This window comes from Centropristis striata, chromosome 21, assembly GCF_030273125.1.
Source record: "Centropristis striata isolate RG_2023a ecotype Rhode Island chromosome 21, C.striata_1.0, whole genome shotgun sequence".
Taxonomy (NCBI): Eukaryota; Metazoa; Chordata; class Actinopteri; order Perciformes; family Serranidae; genus Centropristis; species Centropristis striata.
In genome coordinates this window covers 5,369,432-5,394,651 of record NC_081537.1, presented here as the reverse complement: position 1 = coordinate 5,394,651, position 25,220 = coordinate 5,369,432, and the positions used below count along the sequence as shown (strand labels likewise).

The window sequence follows — 25,220 nt, the reverse complement described above, 5'->3', positions numbered from 1 at the left end:
CAGGGGAACATAGGGCCCTTTTTGGGAAAAGTGGGAAAAAGGGTCCTATGTTCCCCTGTCTCATACAAAGAGGGGAACATAGACACGCTCCCAAAAATACAATCTCGCACTATATGAATACATACTTCCTACAGGCACTGCACTAGCCACATTAATGCTAATGGTCTTGGTTGCCAGTGAAGTGAGCTGTTCACCAACCACTCAGTATAGTATATGGGACATATAGCAGCTATAGGAGTTTGCTGTGTGTTGGACCACCATTGATTTGTCTGCGTTTGAAGCCATCAGTGTCTGCCGGTGCACTCTGCATAATGTCTTCAGACACCCTCGCCCTCCGACTACCACCTCACACTCACTATGCAAGTTGGTATTCTGCCTCCATAAGCAAAATGGAGAGCGCAGAGAGCCCGAGGATGCTGCTTAATCTTTACATCTCTCCGAGCACGGCAGGCACCACAACACAAGCTTGTGATATAATACTCAGCTTTTGCATTCCGCTGACATTCCTCTGCAGATCCTCGAAGACAAAAAGAAGTTTTATCAACAGCGAGTCACTCTATAGCGATTGTTTTATTCACCTGCCTCTGGCTGTGGGTTTGCGTATTGTTGAAAAATCTCAAACCAAAGCTGAGAAAACAATATCAATCTAAAAACGTGACATGTATTTTATTGTTTTGTTTTGCTTAACATTCCTAAACAGCTGAAATATGAAGGAGCAGAGGTGAATCATAAAGCACCTTGTGGCATCTGTAAGCAATCTGTCCTCAGCATTGTGTGCAATTTGTTTTCCTCTGGGGGTGTATGTACAGAGTTCAACACAACACGATTTACCAAGGCGATGTAAATCAAAGGAAAGACTGGAGTACAAGCATCAGCAATTTATTATACTGTAGGTAAACAGCAGCACTGCACACACACTGTACGCTAATTCTCCTAAATGCCACTCTGAGAAGCTAAACACACAACACAGCAGCAGACCGAGTAGCATGGAACCTAAAATAAACACAACGAGCAGATGCGGAGAACCAGATGTAATCGTGTACTTTCCTCTGTAATCTGCTTTGTCTTGTGCCGGGCTCAGACGACGGCAGATTATTTGACTTATATCACAGTTTGTAATCCCCTCAGTACACAGTATCAGTATCAATAAAATGAAATGGTATTTGGCAGAGATGTCCGTGGCGAGATGTGAAGCGGGCCACCAGTGGATCCTGTCTGATATGATATTGTTTTCAGGAGATTTAATATGTGTGAAATATACACAGCTTTGACTCACATGCTGCTGACACCATAAACTAAACGCTGAATCATGCTAGTCACACAAATGCCAACGGTATTAAATGCTAACGGTACAGCTAACAGATAGGCCTGAATTATGGACAGAGGGACAATATTTTCTGAATGGGCACATTGTAGTTTGCTAAAAGTGGCGGTGCAAAATTAGAGACAGGCAAAGGGAGGTTTCATTTGATCCATATTATGTATATTAAGTGTAAGTAAGGCTTGCAAGTTCTCCCCTCCATTTATAGAGTACATTTTTAAAATCTTTAAAAAATTAAAATATGTATAATGGAACATAATATGGAATATAATATAGTAAAGCTCTCTCTGCGTTCAAATATTTATGTTATCCCTGCTGACTCAACGCACTTATAGGCATGATTAACTCTTCAATTATAAATTAATATATTTTTGATTTATTGAAACTAACTATACTAGAGTAACTAAACCACCAAACCACTCTTTCCTGCTGAGAAGCAATATACATATACAGTCCTCTGCAGGTGTGAAAAATGCTTAGAAGAACTGGTTTGAATGCAAATGGGGGTCGAACTAAATATTGATTCCATTTAGATTTTTCTTCAGTTCACCCACTTTGCATTTTGTTAATTGATCAAAATAAACTAATACCATTTCTATTTTTTAAGCATTCTCATTTTACAGCATTTTTTCACACCTGCCTAAGACTTTTGAACAGTATATTACTGTTTTATGAGGCTGGGATCCTTCAACATCTGGATAATGCTGAGCAGGGCTGGACGGGCCATCTGGCAGACCGGCTGCCCGGTGGGCCGGCAGGTCTTTTGGGCCAAACTACCTTTTTTAAATTATTTAATTTTTTGTGGTAGACTAATTTCCCAATGCCCCTTCTGCTGTCAATCAATCAATCAGTTACGCCACAGCCCGACAGATCTTTTGAGCTGAATAACCCCTTTTTTTTATGTTTAAAAAAACAAAAATAAAACAGGTAGAGGGAGGGCTGAGAGCCGAGGCCTATATGGCTCAGGCCCTCTCCTCCCTGGGCCCATCGGCTGTCAATAGTCTATTCTAGTCAATTCAATGTGCTCTTAGTCTAAAATAAGAGATGTGTTAGCAGAATCCACCACAGAATTTACAAGAGAACTTTTAAAATATGATGCCTTAAATAAACGTACAAGAAGCCATATTCTCCTTTATAATAACTCCACACTTTACAATCATGTAGGCAAACTCATTATTTGAAGATCAGAGCTTAAGATCAGTGTTTATGATGGAATAGTGGTATTAGAATGTGTGAGAGGACACAAAATATGGGCTTTTACAGCAAAATAAATTCTCCAGGGGGGGTATTGTCATAGAAAATCTTTAAAGAGAAACACTTGACAACCAGGTAGATTCGAATTACAGCCTAGTGCGGGATTTATTGTAGGTATCAAAAACAGATACAGATGCCAAAGGTGACAGAACAACTCTGAGGATACAACACCTTATGTTGTCTTTATTACTTTGCAGGTTCATTATTTCTGTGTAACTAAAGTTCAATGTCCTGTTATTTCCTGTTATGTTCCACTTTTGATATAAGAGCACACTTGGGAGGTCAGATTCCTATTCTAATGTTATCGTATAAACCAGAGCATCCGCTTCGGATATGCTAAGCTGATTTGTTCCATAAAAACTGAAATACTACCTGTTACCAGATCATGCATTAACTGCTTATACTACATATACAATTTCAACGGATTTCCATTCCAGTATGCCCCCAGAACACCAAAGATGGCTTGGTGGAAAGCCTTGATTCAGGGGAGCGTGAAGATAGTTGGTGTGTAATCAGTTGTGGTGGGCTGATCATCTGTGATCTCAGATCTTTATCAGTAATTTGTCTCAAACCTAGTTCCATTTCTTTTAATTAAAATGAAATGGCCAGATATATTTTTGATCCAAAGGAGTTCAAATGTTTCATCAAATTCGTATGATCAAAAAGTAGGCATGTTGCTAACACATTACAATGGAGGGCATGTTTTCATATGAAAAAGAATGTGATGATTTGATGGGCTGATCAACACTTTTCACAATTGGTAAAAAAAAAAAAAAAAAAGCAAGGACGAGTTTTGTAACCACATATGAATGTTTTGAACAGATGATCTGAATAGACTTTGTATCTCTTCATGATGTATTCATGTATTCCATTTCAATTACAGCTGTCATTTTTATGGTTACATAATCTTCTCAGTGTGTCTTGTGTGTATCACAGTGAGTCTCCACAGGTCAAGTGTATGTCATTTTACTTGATCATCTCACATCATTTTTTATTTCAAGTTGATAATACAAGTCTAAATAAATTGCTCAAATGTGTCAAAGTAGTAATTTTATTCCTTATCACAGCCCTGCAAATGAAACCAAAACAATCCAACCACATTTGGCTCCAGTAGGCATTTCATTAGCTACCAAGGAAGCAATTTACAAATGCAAAATGTGGATATATACTTACTGACACACTCTGTTTGGAAGATATCTACTTTCACCCAAATACTGCCAGGTTTCCCACGCTTTCAATAAAGAGAATAATTCCAGGACCAGTTTTCCTGACAATACAGGGCAGCACAGTCATATCTTTTACCAATAGGCAGAGTACTGGCACATATAAAACCAGTTTTATTCCTCCTTTTTTAATGAAGAAGGGTTTACAATGAAGTGTATCAGGTTCATTACAGGTGACAGCTACACCCGTCACTGCTTACCATACGATAAGGTCATCTGGCCTCCTCTTTTAAAAAGCCTGCATCAATGCAAGTTACACGTATGTCTAGTCTTAAGTCAAAGACATAGAAATATAGTCTATTATTGTAATATTCAAGTGTTATACTCTTCCATTGTCTTAAGACAGCAATCTCACATCACATGCAAACTCAGTTGTTTCGTTGACAGCTCTGGGGGCTGATGGGATTTTAGCTTTACTTAAACCCAAATATTACCAAAACATTAAACACAGTTTTCATTCAAAGACTTGCAGATGCCATACAGGTTAGGAGTGCTCACTGAATGGTTTCATGGAGCATGATGTGAATCATTATGCTTTAATGTTCATAGCAGGCGGCAACCTCCGGGTCTGAGCAAGGAGGCAAACCAGGAAGTGCCTTAAGCTGCATTCTACCAAAAATTCCAGCAGGGGCTGCAAAAGCATTTTTGTCCATTCATTTCAATGCAAAATGAGAAAACTTCTCACTTGATTTATCACCTCCAAAATTTTTTTAGTACAACACTAAGGTCTAAATCTCGGCTTAGCATGCTAATCGGGCTACAACAACGTCTGCATCTCCATAAAACACTTACTTTTCATAAGGTACCACACCATCCAGCACATACACATTGAACATTGATATTCACTGGAAACTATTTGAATATTATTGGAAAATGGAACCTTATAGCCACTTTAAAACTCCTAAAGATAGGTAGGCTAAATAGACTTACAGATGAGATGAGTCAGGGTGGAAATCCAGAGTGAATTGTGTTACTGACCAGGTGTAGGCCTATCACACAATGGGGCGGAGCTCCCCTAAAAGGGGGCGGAGCTCCGCTAAAAGGCGTCCGATCGGAAACAGTGCAATGTCGCAACACGTCCTACATAATTAATGGTATTTTGAAAAAAAAAAATTCAAAACTCGTGAAAATCGAGGATGCCCACCTTCGTGCCATGAGCAAGACACATACGAAATCGGTCAGAGATATGAACTAGACACACACACACACACACACACACACACTTGCATTTATAGATAGATGTAGAAAGCTCATATTTACTGTAGCTGCTGTTAGAGCGCCATGAGTCGAAAGAGAAAATAAAACATCAAGGGACTGACTAAAAGACTGAAAAAAAGAGCAAAAGAATCTGAGAAAAAGCTAATTTAAATAAGGATGGAGTGAATCTACAAAGTAAACCAGACGTCTGCTTCTGACTGAGCATATCTTAAGTGATCAGTACAGATCAAGAGAAGGAGAGTGTGAAAAGAAAGTTCTCCTCCTGTCAGTGTAAATGGGAGGCCGGTGCTGATGCAGTGGCTGGGTGATTGACAGCCAGCCACAGATTGACACTGACCTGTAGAATTGAAGGATTTATAGGAGGTGAGGAAAATGTCTGCACGCATCATCACAGGGTTACTGTCAACCATAAGGAATATTTTTCAATTTATAAATGTTTTTTTTTTTTTTGCGGAGCTCTTTAAGAAAATCCCCCATCCCTCCGTCCAACCTTCAACTCTATTTATCCCACAGCTCTCTTTCTCTTAACCTCCACTCGGCTGCCTCTGCTTTCATCTCCTCGCTTGGTCTAACTCAGACCTGACTTCTCTCCTCATATCAACCCTTCCCTGCCCATCTAGCATCTCCCTCATCCTCTCCTTTCTTTCATCTTTCCTCTCCTCCTCCTCTCTGCAGCTATTTCTTCTTCTCTCTCTTCTCGTTCTGATTGTGCCTCCCTCTGAAATGGTCTTCTTTCATGTCCTTTGTTCTTTTCTTTCCTTCACATATATACATTTTGCTCATAATTCCTTTCCTATTTTGGCCCTCACTATCTCCTCACTTTATTATTTTCTCTTCTTTTTTTCCCCCCCACACACTGCAAGAAAAGCCAACTTGTGTTTTTGGCCTAAAACAGTGATTTAAGTTGGTAAAACTTGGAAATATAAATTACTGACATTTAGGGCAATAATGTAAGTTAGCACAACAAAGGAAGCCAGTTGTCTGCTCAAAAAACAAGTTTGTGAGTTGTTGTTACTTATATCTTTAAGTTGGGGTTCACAACAAGGGACAATAGTTCTGCTAACTCTTATTTCTTTGTTGTGAAATGCGGGAAAGTGGTGAAATTCGGTCATTAGCGAGAGCTAGCGGCTAACTGATGCTAGCGGCAAACTGATGCTAGTGGTTAACTGATGCTAGTGGCTAACTGATGCTAGCGGCTAACAGATGCTAGCAGCGCTGCTTGTTACAGCTACAAGAGTAGCCATTAGCATATACTTTATTACATTATTGGTAAAAAAGTGTATTACATTATTGGGAAATGCAGTTATTACATTTTCAGGTTTTATTACATTTACAATAGACTCAAGTGCAGATTTTTATTACATTATTGGAGTTATTACATTATCAGGTTCTACAGTGCTCTTAAAGTCAAATTCCATATGAAATTGCCAAATTTTATATATATATTTTATATATAATCCAGTGTAAAATAGCTTGAAAGTTCATTCCACCAGTGAACTATTGCAGGGGATTCGGTATCTTTCAGTATTTTGTATCCTCTCCTCTTCCCTTAGCTCCTTTCTTTTAATTTTTCTGTCCTTTTCACCTGTTTCCTTTCCTTCTTCCCTCTTCTCTTGTCTCCTTCCTCTGTCTGCTGTCAGTCAGTGGAGGGAAAATACAGGGCCATCCTGTCTGAACCCCATCCATCACACTGCCACTTAATACCCACAGCTGTCACTGTGTGTACACAAGTGTGTGTCTTTGTGCAGTTGTGTGTGTTTTTGTGTTGATCTTGTTCAGCCAGCTGGAGTGTGTATGTGTAGGATTTTCCAAATATCACATTAGAAATTGACAGAAGGATACCAAAAATGTAAATACTGCCTTAACAGTATCCCTGCATGTTCTCCTCTCTGCTAAAATGTTTGGAATTATTTTCCACTGCGTGTGTGAACAGATGCGAGTGTGTGTTGTGTGCAGGCCTGCTGTGCAGCTCCAGAGTTTCTCCAGGCCTCTGTGACAGTGAGCGGTAACAGCACGCAGGGTTTTTGCTGCAGACTTCCTTTGAATGTGAACACGCTGAACGTGAACTCCATCATACACACATTCAGTTAGACAGAAGCAACAACACAGGGAGACACCAGGACATGAGTTCAAGCAGAGAGAGCTTTTGTGTTTTAGACAAAACAAGTATCATCATGCACTGGATTAGGGATGGGCAATTGGGGGCCCAGGGGCCACATATGGCCCACACCCTCACTTGAAGTGGCCCTCAGTACATCTACATGCATTTGAGCATGAAATCTTAAAGGTGCAGTGTAAAAATGCACAAAATTACTTCTTGCAATTAATGTTGGTCTGCTGTTCTTGCACTAAAAATAAAGTAATCTCAGTAAGTGGTTTTTTTTATTTGCTTCAAACCTTTTGTATTCCAATTTATACTGTTCTACATGCATTTGAGCATGAAATATGTTAAGTTACTGCGCTGTAAACATATTTAAAATTGCAGTTTCATCATATCTGGTTAAGTGCACGTTGTATTAGGTTACTGTGTAATTCCATTGACTAAAATAACAACTAGATCTCCAACCTAAACGACACATATGGGCTCATGGTACAGAAAAATACACTGTAAAAAAAAACCCTTGTTGTTTAAACGGTAAAAAAGGGCAGCTGTGGTTGCCTGAACTTTACCGTAATGAAGACGGTGCAACTTTTTGTAATATTATGGTAAAATTATGTTAGCACTGTTGATTTCCCGTTTAAGATTCCCATTTTATTTCATATTTTACCGTAAAAAATAAAACGTTTTTCCATCAAAAGAAACGCTGTTCTGCCATCTAACTGACAAGAAAATACTGTATAAATGCTGCATGAATTAAAGATTTTACCATTAAATACTACATTATATTTCTGTTTTTGAGGGTAGACCATCATTCTCTCTTCCTCCTCTCCGACTGTCTTTTCATGTGTTTCCTTTCCTTTTCCCCTCTTGTCTTTATCTCTGCTTGCTTTCCTTTCCTCATGCCCATTTCTCTCCTCTTGTCTGCAGTATAAGTAATAATTCCACTGGCACAGGGTTTTTGGTTACTAAAGCCGATGATGTAAGTTAGTGATACTGGAAAAACATGCCTTGCTTATAACCTGACTGAAGTGGCATTTCATTTCACTTCAGTGAAATGTATTGTATATTTAAATGTATTCCAAAGTTTAGCTAAGGCTAGTCTGAGGCTTCAGTGAAGTGTGTAACAATACAAAATTAGCATAAAATCTCACCACAGTGCAGACCTGTAGCAGCAGCTGTGTATTTCCAGAAGATTACAGCGCTCTCTGCAAACATTTACCGCTCTCAATACTCATCATCAGCAAACTGCACAAAATGTACAACGTTTATGTCTTTTGGTGCCAGTGGATTACAATAAGTCGGTTTTATTGAACTGGCATTTACGTTGTAAACAGGCGGCAACGTCCGGGTCTGAGCAGGGAGGCAAACCAGGAGTAGCTTTAAGCTGCATTCAACCAAAAAATCCCAGCAGGGGGCGCTAAGTGTGGCTGCAAAAGCATTTTTGTCCATTCATTTCAATACATAATGAGAAAAATTCTCACTTGATTTATTACCGCAGATTTTTTAGGACAACACTATGGTCTCAATCACTAGTAAAAAATCTTCTTCAAGACTATTTGATGTTAATAGTGTAAATAATGGCCCCATTTAGAAGAAAATAGAAGATAAAGAAATCGTATGATTTGGGGCGGGGCTACCTTTGATTGACAGGTGGCTAACAAGGCGAGCAGCCGTGATCTTGTTCGTCGTTGTTTCCATCCGGTTTGGTCCCATAACTTCGACCCTTTAACATTGTATTTTCATTTAATGACAGTTTATTGGAACATTTTGTTCAGTAAAATGTCTTGTTCAGCGTTTGGTTGGACTAACAGACACTCCAAGGAGTCGCTGTTCAGTTTTCTGAGGTAAGTAACATACATATTGTTTTTGTTTTTTTGCTAGCCATAACTAACATCCCAGTTAATGCTCCTCCACAGTCCAAATATGGTCTGCTCCTCATTTCAGAAACAAAATGGTGATGCGTGTAATGCCAAATGCTCAAACAGGCAGTCCACAAACCAATGGGTGACGTCATGACGACTACATTTGCTTCATTTTTGACCCCACTAGATGGCGGCTTGCCGTAAAAAAAAAAGGTTTCAGCAATGGTGATTGAAAGTGTTTTCAGCCCTTTGTTGAACAAAGACCACCATCTCTTGGGCTCTGTAAACAAAAGGAAGTACTTCACGAGGCTTCGTTGTCCCAACACTAGTTATAACCCAGCAGTGAATGATTTCAGTGTAAACATCTTGTCCTGTGCTCGACTGGGTCACTTGACATGCTTCTTGTGGGTTTTAGGAGCATTTGAGAGTGCCTGCAGATATTTGTTACATCCACTATAACACTCACAGCCAAATTAAATACTGCCTCAGCAAAAAAGGCTTTTACTTTTCTTCCTTTCCACTTTTTTGTTAAAATGTACAAAGGCAAACAGTTCAAAAGCATGAACCATTCCATTTGTGGATGCCTCAACATTTAACTACAAAGAAGAAAAGAGTGGGATGTTACCGCTGTGTACCATAGTGAGAAAATAATGCAGAGGCATATCAGTTCAGAAGGTAATATTTCACCATGGTAGGTCGGAGAAATTCCTCCTGAAACTGTCATCTCCACTGAGGCCAAATCTGTTTAGCTAGACGCTCGCGGCCCATCAAACAGCCTCTGGTGTGTATTGCTGGCTGTCAGAAACCATCTCCTGCACTCTGTAGGTTCTGATCCCACCACTGGGAGGCCTCTTGTCATCAGACCAACCGCACGCCACAATTTTCATAGTCTTACTTCCACCTCCAGTGCAGGGGCTGCCTTGGGTACACTCAAAACAAGCTGGCAATGTGCTATTGGATATCCATTTTCTCCCCATAAAGCTGCTGGCGGCAAATGGTGCGTGGCCCTTGCCGGTGGTGTCTGTACCTTTAATTGGTTTTCGATCAGCGATTGTCACTTGTAGAAGAGCTCGCTACCTGCCAGACATATACAAAGTACCTGCCAATTAGCCTCCTTCATTGATTCAGAGAGGGGCTTAGCTGGAGTATTCAGTGAAAAAAACATTTAAGGGGATTTTTCACAACACTGCTTTTTGGACTTTACAACTGGCGGCTAAAATTCTATAATTGGTGCTTGGGTCTTGTCTCAGTGGGATGAAAAAAAAGGTTAATCAGCTCACAAGGCTGCTAGAAAAAATGCAGCCGCTTGTTTGATTGCTGCAAACAAAAGTGGCTATCAAACAAGAGTGTGAGGAGGGAAAACACAGGATTAAATTAAATTCTGGTGATGAGAAGCTGTGACAAAATGCTCTGATGGGGATTGAGGGCCTTGAAAAATAGAGCATCAGATGAGGAGATGTGCGATAAGGCCTGATGATTAGATTGGATGCTTTCACATTCAAGATCAAAAGTTGTCTTCCGTGCTGTGTTAACAGCAAAGGCACAACAAAAATCCTTTCTAGAGCACTGCATACGCTACTCAACACTTGTGCCAATTGGCTCCATCCCATTTAAATAAGAGGAGGGGCTGAAGTGACTGTTGGGGTGCAAATTATTTCAGTAAATGCACCGGGCGAGTTCTTACAAGTGTTCCAAGCTGAATTTGTTGTCTATTAATTTGAAGATGTATTAAAATATCTGACTTATAGCAGTTTAAATATGCATCAAACATGTTTTGATAAACACACAGAAATCTGACCAACAGTCACAGTCTCTTTACAGGAAACTCCTGCTTGATTTAGATATGAGCAGCTCTGATTTAGGAAATCCCACTGCACCATTTGGAATAATAACAGGAAAGCAAGAGACCTGACACACGAACATTAGGTATAATAGCACCAGTAATAGGATTACTGGGCAGTTGCTGTTTTTGTGTATCCTGAAAATTGTATCTGTTTTGTGATACTTGTCAATAAATCCCACACAGGGCTGTCTTTCTAGAAACTTTTGTTGTCTCCTAGGATTTTCCACCACAAATTCAACAAACTGTCTGAACTGGACCAACCGGTCTTAAATCGCTCCTTTCCACATGATGAATGGCATCTATTTGTGAGCAGAATTGTGTAGGTGAGATTTCATCATTGGCAGATAAATGTCCTCAAACTACTATGTAGGGCTACAGCACCTGTTCCACTCAGTTTGTGGAAAGGTTTCATTCACAAAAATGTCAGCCAAGAGTATAAAAAGAGAACTTCCAAGTACAGAGCTTCAAGTTCTGCTGTCACAAATCAGCAGACAAACGAGAACAAAGTAAGCAGTGTCAGCAGGCATATTAAGAGAGTGAAACAATAACCAAATATTAATATTAATAAGCTGTACTATGACAGAAATATAGGAGGAATGGATTGACGTGATGCTAGATGACTAAAAACCACTTGCTAAATCAAAGAAGCCAATGATTTATGAGAGGGAGTCAATGGGATATGACAGTCACAAAGATGGATGAAGTATACATACTGCTGTAGGTAACACACACATTACACTGTAATGCTGTAAATTCAATATAATATATACATGTAGGTGATGGTTCATTGAACAATATGTTCATTGTATTAGGCTAGAGGCAGACAAAGTATCTCATAGGAGCGTAAATCCAAAACCACAATCTGCATGCAAACACTAGTTAACCCCTGGAGTCCATTAAAGGGCCGGAGCACGACTTCTTCATGACGTCACAATGTAAAAACGAAGCAGCATGTTTCCTGCTGTCAGCTGAACTCTAAAGTTTGGGCTTTTCCAGAAGTTTCAGTGTCCAATTTAATGCATCAACTCTTTTTCAGCCAAGTTAAAAAACACCTCGACTAAGTGTAGTAACATGAATATACTTTTTTGCAGAGATTTTTCTAATTTTGCTAAGTGTGCATTCAGCATTTTTAATGCAATCTTTTGTGCTTACTGTTTTTTTGTGTGTTTCTTTTAATTTTTGTGTTTTTATCTGTTGTCTTTGTAATTTCTTTGTGTGATTTTATGTGTTTTTTGTGTGTTTTCTGTGTGTGTGTTTTTATGTGTTTTTTGTAAAAATATTTAATGTTTTTGGTGTTTTTTGGTGTGTTTTTTGTATTTTTATTGTGTGTTTTTTGTCTTCAAAATGTTGATTCAGTAAGTCAAAATGAAAAAAATTATCAGGTCATAAAGGTGAGGTTGTGCTGAAAACAATGATACCAACACGTCATGGTAAATATTTTAAGTGGTGTATACAGGCAGAATGAAAAGGGATTCAAAAATGGACAAAATAGCCCCAGACTCCGTAGAATTAATATATCATTTTGGCAAAGCGGCCCTCTGACTAAATAGAACACATGCATTTGTAAATGATCATGAAAACAGCTCTCAATTCTAATTACTCTGGATTATGTTTAGGGCTTCAATTTGCTTGAAATTAGCCTAATTATTGGATGTGTAACAATGACACTAAACAGAATTAAGAGCGTCGCTCATTCTGATTATTTCCACACATACAGTTAAACATTTCAATCCTAAATGAACGACAACAAGTCTAGCGAGATAATAAGGATCCCTCAGACAAATCTTATCAAACGGAGGGCGGTGGCTACATTGACTCTGTGTGTGTGTGTGTGTGTGTGTGTGTGTGTGTGTGTGTGAGCCAGAGCTATTTCACTGTTGCACCATTAGCCCCATAAAAGCATCCTTGTGTCAGTCTCTGAGCACTCTCATCACTCTGCCCTGCAGATGCCCCGTCTGTAGCTTTTCCCTCTGTCTTGCTGTCTCGCTCTTCCTCTCTCTTCGTCCTCCCACTCATCCTCCTTCACAGCTGTCATAAAGCCCAGGGTGGGACCTCTCATGGGAAAACCTGACTGCTTTAAACTCCACAATGTTTGAAGCAGTCAAACAGACGACTCTTCTAACCGGGGAGACGAGCAGCAGGATTATGACCACACAGAGGGACAAATGCACCCAAACCAGAAGTTCTGTTGGCTCAGAGAGGCCATTAAATGACTTATGTGGAAAGCTGCCATTGAGGAGAAGATAGCAGGGCTGGATGGCTGAACCGCTGATGACGGTGGCTCATGTTATGTCAGGATTATCAAGGTGGTGCCAAGTTATAAGTATCGAGGTCATAGGTCTCAAACTCGCAGCCCACGGGCCAATTGTGGCCCTCGTGACTTTATTAAACTAGGTATTTTGAATTGTACATATTTTTCTTTTTATATTTATATTTTTATAGACTCTTAAATGTTGCAGTTACTGGAGAGCACTTTGAATTTCGTTGTACATGTGACAATGACAAATAAAGACCTATTCTATTCTATTCTATTTTGTGGCCCCCACCTTGATATGCACGTTTAATGTGAGTTTTTTATCAATTTGTCTTGTTTTTGGTAATTTTGTGTCTTTTTTTGGTAATTTCGTCTCTTTATTCATAATTTTTTGTTAATAATTGTGTGTCTTTTTTAATAATTTTGTGTCTTTTTTTGGTCATTTTGTTTCTTTTTTAAGTAATTTATTTATTTTTCTGTCATTTTGTGTCTTTTTTTGGTCATTTTGATACTGCCTCCAGCGGCCCCCAGGTCATTTGAGACCCCTGATCTAGGTGTTTACCTGGATAATAAGTTGGACTTGTCCCTAAACACTGACGCTCTCTACAAAAAGGGGCCTCTTTTTCTTAAGGAATCTCAGATCTCCTTACATCTGTAGTAAGATGCTGCAGATGTTTATCAGTCTGTGGTGGTAGTGTGTTGTTTTATGCTGCAGTCTGCTGGGGAGGCAGCATCAGACACAAGGAGGTTGGACGGACTGGTCTAAAGAGCTGGTTCTGTGGTTGGAGCCAGGTTGGACACACTGGAGGAGGTGGTGGAGACAGGCACTGGCAAGATGTTGGAGGACACCCTGAAATACCCAGATCATCCGCTACACAAAACCTTTATGGACCAAAGAAACAGCAGTGGACGGCTTCTCTCTCTCTGTTGCAGGACAGAGAGATTAAAAAGATCCTTCTCTCCTACAGTCATCAGACTGTCTCATTCTTTCAGAGTTACCAGAATAACTGAAATTCCCCTCGGGGATAAATAAAGTAATTTTGATTTGATTTGATTTGAGTTAAACAACTTAAGGGGAACAATTTTAACTCAAAGTCTACTTTCTTATTGTTCCAAGGCTTTGGTCAATATTGCACAGTCAGATGTCATTGGGCAATTACACAAGAGGTCCTCAAAGGTGCTGAGAATAATGAAAAGTTTGACAGTACCGAGACAGCTAAATGAACTTCTGCCGCTGATGAAGAAATGGTGGTGAGGTCTAAAACAATCAGTTAAAAGAACCATCAGGCTCAGCCGAGTGGGAGTCTATACTACGCTCAAAGATACAGGCGAAAATATCAATATTGTTGTTTAGTTGCACATAAACATGAATATTCATGAGTACAGAAACATCTCCAGCATGAAATGGTAGCCCTTATGAGTTAGGATCATTAGTGTCACACTTACGGTGTAACAATATATTAGAAATTGCTGTCAGCAAATGATTTCAACTCGAGTTATTTTTCCACTCCATGCCTTAACTCAAATATGTTTTATTTAAACATTTTTATATGAATTTTAGTGTAAACAACAACCAACATATTAACATAAATAAAAAGAAGTTTGTTCATGAAATTCCCAGTGCAGCCAAACAAATTTACTGACTTGAAGCTGACTCAATGAAGGACCCAAAAACATCTCTCCTCCTTTCATTACCCTGAACATACTGCTGGGACATTTTGTTGTCTGTCCAGTCTGTCAAGCCTTTATAACCAGTATTTCCCACAGGATGTTTTTTTGTCAGAATGTTTTGCCCTAAAAGCCTAAATTTGGTGCCTCTCGCACATTCTAATGCCACTATTCCATCTTAATCATTGCATATTTTAATGAATTATTGTAAAGGAGAATAAGGGTTCTTATATGTTTTATTTAAGGCGCCATAATTTGACAGTCTTTTTTGCAAATTATGTGGTGGACTCTGTTAACACATCCATGTGCTTTTATTTTGAAAGCTACATGTGTTTGCTTTTATTTTGAAGGCGGGTCTAACACGTTCCTATCGTAACGCCTTATGGTGTGTTGAATTTACACTGAAAGTCGGAACTTCGCACGGAACAAAGTAGAAAATTCTGACATTCATGTAGCCCTTGAACGCACCATTAGCTTCAACAGGGCCTATTACATTCACATTTTGCTGCTCAAAGACTAACACTAATACCATATCCCATGCACTGAAACCAGTATTTTCTAGACTGCATCTAAATGTCACCATGCCAACAATATAAATGATGAAATAATGATTGTTTTCACACAACAGAACATTATTTAGATGTAAAGAGAAATTACATTTGTTTTGTTCTCGAACCCTATTTCATCATTTTCCGGTCAATTAAGTCATGCCATGTATCTATACATTCTGAAATGACCTCTCTCTATTAAATAGTTTTCATGCTGAAAATCAGCCATCCAGCGTTATTATTATTTCATATCAGCCTTACAGTTTACCGTTCACTCCCCTACAGTCATATCAGAGCTATATTAATTTTCTAGTAATGCTAATGCAACATTTCATACTGCTGCTGCTGCTTTACATTAAAACCATTCAACCGGAAACTTTTATTGTGAAGCAGTCATATGAAATGTATTTGTCTCCAAGGTTATGGCTGACAACAACCATTCATCAAAAAGTGCTTACAAAACAAGACATCTGTCATTTTGGTCTTTTTTTGACTCGACTTGGACCCAAGGCATTGGTATATATTTTTTAAACCTACAGGGCTGGAGGGTAGAGAGAAAAACTTTTAGATTCAGACTTAAACTCACTGAAGACCTCAAAGGGTGTAGGGCACAACAGATAAGAAAGAGCTTATTTTCATCCATCTGAATAGAGTGCATAAAGGAACAAAACTCCTTCTCCCAGTCCAAACAAAAAGAATGAATGTTGTAATATTCAGTGGGAATGGAGGAAACATTCAGACTACACATAAGGTGCAAGATATGAAACAAGACAGAGAAGAAGGTACAAACATGTAGTGCAATACACAGGACAAGAACTGTACAAGACTGTGGTTTAAAAGAATAAAAACGCATCTATTTATCTATAAAAGCAAGAAGCGTCTGTGTGTGTTTGTGTGTAGGGCTGAACTAAGATTTTGTATGTGTCTTGCACATGGAACAAAGGTGTGCATCCTCGATTTTAAAGATTTTTGAATTAATTTTTCAAAATGTTATTTACGTAGGACGTGTTGCAGCATTGCACTGTTTCCGATCGGACGCCTTTCAGGGGAGCTCCGCCCCTTTTTTTTCCATCTCATCTGGAAGTCTATTTATCCTACCTATCTTTAGAAATTTTAAAGTGGCTACAAGGTTTGATTTTCGAATAATATTCAAATAGTTTCCAGCGAATATCAATGTTCAATGTGTATGTGCTGGATGGTGTGGTACCTTATGAAAAATAAGTGTTTTATGGAGTAGCAGACGTTTTTGTAGCCCAAATACTATGCTAAGCTGAAAATTTAGACCCTAGTGTTGTACTAAAAAAAATTCTAAGGTAATAAATCAAGTAAGAAGTTTTCTCATTTTGCATTGAAATGAATGGACAGAAATGTTTTTGCAGCCCCTGCTGGATTTTTGGACGAATGCATCTTAAGGCACTTCCTGGTTTGCCTCCTTGCTCAGATCCGGAGGTTGCCGCCTGCTATGAACATTAATGCATAATGATTCACATCATGCTTGTGTACCTATCTATCTGAGTTTTAAAGTGCACTACAAGGTTCGATTTTCCAATAATATTCGAAAAGTTTCCAGCGAATATGAATGTTCAATGTGTATGTGCTGGATGGTGTGGTACCTTATGAAAAGTAAGTGTTTTATGGAGTTGCAGACGTTGTAGTGGTCTGCATGTAATGTGCAGATTCCGCTATTCACATCCATCTGTTTGTGCTGCATGTAAACTTATTCCCTCCTATATCTGTGTCTGTATATATGTCTAACCATGTTGAATGATTAAGTTTCTTTTTCTTAAAATAACTATTTCTGTGTCTCTTTATATCTCAACGTACATCCACATATTACCCAATATACACTTTGTATATTAACACTACACATTAAGAGTATTACACCTCATTGTACATCCCACTTTCACACACAACCTCATTTTGCCATAACTGAAAAATCTACTTAATCTCCCACTATATGAATACATACTTCCTACAGGCACTGTACTAGTAAATGTTGAAGAAGAGAAGTGTGTATGCAAGGATGCAAAATCACATTAAGCTAATATTTACGGCATCAACAGCCCTCCCTGGTATCTAAATACAGTCAAACCCATTTCTCCTGTTTTACATATTGCAACCTGCAGTAGCCAAACATTCATAAATATGACAATATAATTAATTTTTCTATTTTTATTTATTTTAAAAAAAGCCCATTGATACAGCCTGAGGAACTTCCATCTCAAAATCAATCTTTGTGTTTGTCTCATTCCTGCATCCATCACATGAGACCACTGTTACACATTCAGACAAAAGACTGACTCATGGCTTGTACAGACATTGATAAATCACAGAAAGATAATGAAAGATGAGGTTTGTTTTTGTAGTAACAAAAAAGATTGGCATTCTACAATGTACTTAGCAATACATTCAGCAGTGGAATAATTCTCTGAAGAGCCAAATATTAAAAAAAATAGCCTGCAACAGATGTTTCCTTTGATGCTTTCCTTCCATCCAACATTTTGCAAAGCGTCTCGCTATATTTAGAAAGTAAATACTGTGAGTAAAGCAGTGTTTTTATGGATCTACTGCGGCAGGAACATTTGGACAAGATTTTGACAGCATCTCTTCAACCTCAGCCTAATCATGAATACTTCAATTAAAATGTGTTGAACCAAAACAGTTCAGAGTTTTGAAACAGATTCAGAATGATTGCTGGAAATGGATCAGGCTTAATATGGCTGATTCTGGCATTAGTTCTGTGTCACGAACCAGTACCATTTAATTTATATGCTGTAAAACAATATTTATCAGCATTATATTTTTTGCTAGTGGGCACAATTTATTTAATTATTTTTTATTTCTATTTTCTGCATTCATTTAAGACTTCTGTGGTTGTTTCTTTCCAGTGAATGTACATGTTATTATTATTATTATTATTATTATTATAAATTAATTAAAATGTGCAATAAAACAGACATGTGCAATACAATTGATATGTGCAAAACATTCAATCTACCTCATCTACAAATTAAAGCATTTTCAGTAGCCATTTATTTATCTTTATACTTATTTATTACATCACATGTCCTTATTCTTGTTTTTGTTGTTGTTTAGCTCGGTATTTTTAATATGTTTTTACTCATGTTGTTTTGTGTTATGATTGTCATAACTATGCACCTTATGCAGAGGCATGTTCAATTTTGTTGTATAGTTGCCTATATAATGACAATAAAGGCTATTTGATTTGATTTTGATTTGATATTATTATTATTAAGTCACTAGCAGCATTGTCATGGCAGCTTATTAGCTGGTTTTCCATTCTATTTTTGTCTTTTTGACATTATAATAGGTTAAAACAGACTTTGACAACACAGTAGGCAATCAAGTTGTAAGACTGCAACTGCAACACCAATTAAAATTCAGTTGAATTATAAAATCATACCCAAGACACAAACTAATGAGCAGATAAATGAAATAAATCACACATGTCCTGTGTTCTTCCATTAATTACAGTGAAATAAGAGGCACAGAAGTGGGATAAGTACTATTGTGCTTCTCTCAGTACACTGCAAAAAAGCCAACTTCTATTTTTTGGCCTGAAACAGTGATTTTATGTTGGTAAAACTTGGAAATATAAATTACTGACATTTAGGGCAATAATGTAAGTTAGCACAACAAAGGAAGCCAGTTGTCTGCTCAAAAACAAGTTGGTGAGTTGTTGTTACTTATATCTTTAAGTTGGGGTTCACAACAAGGGACAATAGTTCTGATAACTCTTATTTCTTTGTTGTGAAATTCGGTCATTAGCGAAAGCTAGCGACTAACTGATGCTAGCGGCTAACTGATGCTAGCGGCTAACTGACGCTAGCGGCTAACTGACGCTAACGGTAGCCGCCAGCGGCTAACTGACGCTAGCGGCTCTGCTTGTTACAGCTACAAGAGTAGCCATTAGCGTATCAATGCTAACTCAACATTGTGGTCACAACATTAGCTGACATTTCATAGCGGCTTTACAATCGTGCCAGAGAAATTCAGTTGAGCCAACTCAAAAACAAAACTCAAAATATTTAGTTTAATTGTCCAACTTAAAATTTTTATCTAAGTTTGTTGCCTTGAAATTTTGAGTTCACCCAACTTTTCTTTTTTTGCAGTGTAGTGCAAACATCAATGAAACTGGTGTCATGGCTGAGGAAGAGGAGGTGAGAGGAAAAAAGGGAAAACTGGTGCAGCACTTAAAGTTATATCTGACCTTTACCAAATTTAAAGCTAATTGAGAGAGCTCAGAAAGGATAAGCAATATTCCAAAGGTCAGACGCAGTGACACAGGCCTGCGAATGTGATTACATTTGCTTTGCTAACCTTGGGCTGCAAATGTCTTAAGATGCAGTTTGTGACCTCCACCAAGAGATGTTGCTGGGAAGAGAAATGGGCCATTAACAGGTGAGGAAAAGTTGAGAGAGGGCTCAGAGCTCTGATAGCACAATTGTGCCAGAGCTGAGTGGAGCCTTGCAGTCATATTATTGCTTTTTTCCAAGGGAAGGAAAAGTATTATTTCCATTTCAATTTCTACAATATTATTTTGGCAGCCAATCCAATACATAGCCTACAACTTTTGTTAAGGACCCTTGGACTGTCAGATGATGAAATATTCAAAAACTGGATCTGACAGCGGTGATCATTTCTGTATGAAACATGAAATGGCTGAAGGGTACTTGAAGGGTGTCTATTATTACTCTGGAGTAGTGCTTTTTAGAAAGGCATGCACCTGTATTTTGCATGAATAAAACTTCAGTGTACAAACTGGTTGATTTTCAATGAATTTTCCATTCTGACTGTCCAAATAAACTGTTATACTACAATATGTTCAATAGACATTATTTCACTCTGGAGTCCATCTATTTATTGAAAATACACGTTTGATTTACAGTAATAACTTTATTAATATATGATATGTAGACAAGCTGAGAAAGCCAGTTGAAAGTTCAATCATAGGAGCTTTCACAGTGTGAAAATGTGAATCTTCTTTCTACAATGAAAACTATTACTATTTTTAATTTACATGCAAATAGACTATTTTGTAGTTTTATTATTTACAATTTTTTCCTGCTGTTTTTGTGTGTATAAATGTTTTTTAAAAAATTACATTTCCAAAGACACCTGTGTCTTTTGTTTGTATTTTTGGGTTCCTGGCAGCTTTATACTTTTTTAAAATTTTTAATTTAATTTAATTTATTAATTTAAGCAAAACACAACATGAATCACCAATGGACAAACACAGTAAAAAAAAAAAAAAAAAAAAAAAAAAGAACAACGACAACAAAATCACAAAACCAACCTAAATAAATAAATAAAACTACAACAATAAATAAGAACTTTAACACAGCTTTATACTTTGTTAATTAAATTAAAATGGAAAATCTGACTGATAGCTAAGTTTGTGTGGAGAAAAAGGAGCCATGCAGAATGACCAAAAAAACACAGAAGACAAAAAATGACAAAAAAAAAGACACAAAATGACCAAAAAAGACACAAAATGACCACTAAAAAAAGACACAAAAAGACTTACAAAGACACAGAATGACTACAATAAAAATTTGTGGATTTGGATGATGTTTTGTAGTTTTATTATTTATTATTTTTTCTGCGTTTTTTGTGTGTATAAATGGTAAAAATAAAAATAAAAAATGGTACATTTCCATAGACACCTGTGTCTTTATACTTTGTTAATTAAAATAAAAGGAAACATCTGACTGATAGCCAAGTTTGTGTGGAGAAAAAGGAGCCATGCATGTGATGTAAGGACAGACTGAAATAATTTTACAGAGACAGAAATAAATGCATAGGAAGTTGACAAATTTGAACCAAAATCTCCTGGACTTCAGAGGTTTAAGTTGGGCTTCATTTGCAGTGAAAACCCGTCCTTTCTCTTTAACGCCCCAGCTATGTAATCCTTCTGGCTGCAGAACATGTAACAAGGGTCGGGAATACTGTGCTCGGCCTCAGGAGGATCATGAACAGTGTTTAACTGTTCCAGCTGTTGTACTGAGGTTAGTAAAGCAAGTGCGCCATGGAGAACTGCTAGAAGAGATAGCTAAGATATAAACGGAGCAGCAAACCGGCGAGCTGTTGGTGCCAGAGGGAAGGACAAACAGGCGCTTATTTATGAATGCCTGGACATGCTGGAAAAGCCTCAGTGTCCGCCTTGGGGAGCAGGTGCCTTTATTCATTGTGTGCTCCTCACAATATCACACTGCCCCACTGTATTATGTATGCTTTAATTCCCCAAGGCCCTTTCCTTAACTCTGCCCTTACCATTATATGGCAAGTCAAACCCTCAGCTCTAATTTAAAATTGTAAGATTCACTAAGAAAAGTATATGGGGCGGCTCCCACTGATGGGAAGGTCGTGGTCTGGCCTGTAAACTAAGTAAGTTAGTAAACTTTATTTATATAGCACCTTTTGCAGACAGAAGTCACAAAGTGCTTCACATTAAGAGAGGATAAATAAGTTAAAAAGAATAAAATAAAATAAAATAACATAAAAATATAATAAAAAGTTACATACAAGTTTTAAAAGACCAAAACAACAGCAATTAAACAACCATAGCAGTCCCAAAGCAACTAATCAAAAGCCCGAACACATAAAAATGTCTTCAGTTGGCTTCTAAAAGTGACAACCTGGCAGCCTACATGTCGAAGTCAGGCGGCAACCTCCTGGTCTGAGCAGGGAGGCAAACCAGGAAGTGCCTTAAGCTGCATTCTACTGAAAATTCCAGCAGGGGGCGCCAAGTTTGGCTGCAGAAAAAATCTCTGTCCATTCATTTCAGTGCAATATTTGAAAATTTCTCACTTGATTTAAAACCTCAGAAATTTTTTTCAGGACAACACTATGGTCTCAATCACTAGTAAAAAATCTTCTTCAACAGCCACATTTACTCTTCTAATGTGTCCATTGAGTGCACCATTAAGAAATAATTAGCACATCGGCCTGGCGTGTTTGCATTAACTGAAAGATCTCAGGGTTAAAGCCCAGCTGTGATGGCTGTTGATTTGTCACACCACATAACTGCTGCAGCCTCTTTGCTCAAATTTGAATTTAAGTGGAGTGGATAAACTCATATGTGGTCACATTGTTAATATAATCCCCTCATTCATTTTTTGTCAAAATTGTGTTTTTTTGCCTAAATCACCTCCTCATTGCCACCTATGGTAAAATCATCTACATCCTCAGTTGACCACATCATGTGATTTTACCCCTTTAAGATAATGGCCTATGTCAAGTGTGTGACTTAAGCGGATTTATTATGCCTAAGTCAAAATAAAATGTGACTTAGGCAATTTTTTGAACATGCCTTTGTGACTTAAGCAAGATATGGCAACACTTTATTTTGAAGGTGTCTACATAAGAGTGACATGAGTGTGTCATAAACATGACATGGGATGTGTCATGAACATTAATGACACTTTGAAGTAACATTAATGCTCATGATACTTGCTATGTCATGTTTATGACAGGCTTGTGTGACTCTTATGTAGACACCTTCAAAATAAAGTGTTACCATATCTTGCTTAAGTCACAAAGGCATGTTCAAAAAATTGCCTAAGTCATTTATTTCTCTTAAGTTACATAATTTACACACAGTGTTATTACTATACCAATAGCCATCCTTTGTTACATCCTTTTTGAGTGAAATGATCAATAAATGTCATATGTTACACTTTTGGTGAAGTTTTTTGTGTTTCCTGCAAGACTTGAAAAAATGAGTTAGGCAATTATTTTACCAGGGTGATGATATGGAAGGTATTGTGCATATTTGGAGCAATTTTGAATATAAGGAGCACACACACCATTCTACAGCTCATGTTCAAAGCAGCAGTTAACACGTCCAAACTTGCACTCAAAGATCAGAGTTTACACCTACAGTGTATTTTTTCATTGCCTTTGAAAAATGTCTTGTTTTTCATCATCTATGGCCAAATAAAAAGGAAGCATCCTGTCCTACTGATGTAATAACAAGGCAACTGGCCTGGTCTTTGCTCCAAATGAGCAAGCAAGAATACTCCACAAGCAGGATGAAGTGCATTGCTTAATCCTCACTAATTGTATGACGCAGCTTACAAAGCCATAAAAGTGCATTTTTGAATAGGCATTTTCAACTTGCACACAAAAAAATGAATGGAAACACTGGCAATCTGAAAAAAAATGCACATAACGCCCCACACAGATCCTTGCATGTGCAGAAATGTGCTGCCCGCTGCTCCTAAGCATGGTGTGTTCACTGGTGTGTAAAACCAACCTGGTCTCACAGGAATCCGTGAAATAGCCACGGATTTCGCTTAAATCAAAATCCGTGGAATAGCCACGGAATCGCTCAAATTTCCGTGAAACTGACACGGATTTCGCTACAATGCAAGTTAATGACAGTCATATCCCGTGGCTATTGGTTTGTTCCAAGTCACGTGACTTTCAAGGTCCCAGCGGTCAGAATAAAAAACATGGCGGACAGTTCTCTCATTTTTTGTGAAAAATCAATATTTTGACTTAGTTTCTGCATAAAAATGGATTTTGATCACATTTGTAGCGAGAAATATATGTTTTATAAGTTAAGTGAAATCCGTGGCTATTTCACGGATTTCTGTGAGATCATGTTGATTTTTGAATAGGCATTTTCAGCTTGCACACAAAAAAATGAATGGAAACACTGGCAATCTGAAAAAAAAAAATCCTCGCATGTGCAGAAATGTGCTGCCCGCTGCTCCTAAGCATGGTGTGTTCACTGGTGTGTAAAACAGGTCGGGTTAAATGCAGAATCTATATTTCCTCATTGTGGGACTAATAAGGGACTCTAAATCTTAACGTTAACCTTGATTCTTCCAGAAGTGAGTCCCTGCTGTATGTCCTCTGTTTGAATTATCCTCCTTGTTCTATCCACACACACACACACACACACACACACATACACACACACACTTGGTCCTCATAAGTATAGGCATTACTTCATGCAGGCACACTCATATACTCGTATTTTTTGGGTCATTTTGTGTCTTTTTTTTGTAATTTTGTGTCTTTTTTTGTAATTTTGTCTTTTTTTGTAATTTTGTGTCTTTTTTTAGTAATTTTTTAGTAATTTTGTGTCTTTTTTTGGTAATTGTGTCTTTTTTTTAAAGTAATTATGTGTGTGTTAAACAGGTCGGGTTAAATGCAGAATCTATATTTCCTCATTGTGGGACTAATAAGGGACTCTAAATCTTAACGTTAACCTTGATTCTTCCAGAAGTGAGTCCCTGCTGTATGTCCTCTGTTTGAATTATCCTCCTTGTTCTATCCACACACACACACACACACACACACACACGGTCCTCATAAGTATAGGCATTACTTCATGCAGGCACACTCATACATTCAGCCACCTGAAGGCTTTATCAAAAGCACCTCAGCTCAGCAGAAAAACACAATCTCGGAAAAATAATTGGCCTGACACGCAGATACACAGCAAGATGGAAAAGGTGGAAGGAAACAGTGAGCTGCCGTCAATCAATCAGCGAGAAAGCAGCATCTGTGTGGGAAGGGCGAAGGGGTCTTGTCAGAATGAGAAAATAAAACTATTGCCAATGGCAAGGTGGCCCGATGCTATCTTAAATATGTAATAATCTCCGACTTCGGGATCAAGCACGCAGTTTGGTTAAAGTGTGTGCAGGAGAATCAGTATTCTGAGAGAAAGCAGCATGCATCAAAGTGCTGCATAGTGTTTTGAGGCTTACCTGGAACAAAGCTCCCCTGCACCACCTCCTTGTACGCCCACCATCCTTCGTGAATTTTCGGTGGATTGGGTTGTGCTGTGAGGTGAGGAGAAGAAACACAGGAACAAGGACATCAATCACTTAGATCTGGAATTCAGACAAGAAGGCAAAAACAAAGTCCTGCTGTGTTCAGGCGCTTTTTACCA

At 38.1% G+C, this 25,220-nt stretch overlaps 1 protein-coding gene across 2 annotated transcripts in view; it reads right to left on the bottom strand.

Annotated features, from left to right (window-relative positions):
• Positions 1-25,220, bottom strand: part of ca10a (carbonic anhydrase Xa) — a 357,338-nt gene that overhangs the window by 286,865 nt on the left and 45,253 nt on the right. For both annotated transcript variants that reach the window (XM_059324697.1, XM_059324696.1), the window contains one exon: positions 25,036-25,110. In XM_059324697.1, coding sequence (XP_059180680.1) covers positions 25,036-25,110 — 75 coding nt within the window. The remainder of the gene's footprint in view (positions 1-25,035; positions 25,111-25,220) is intronic.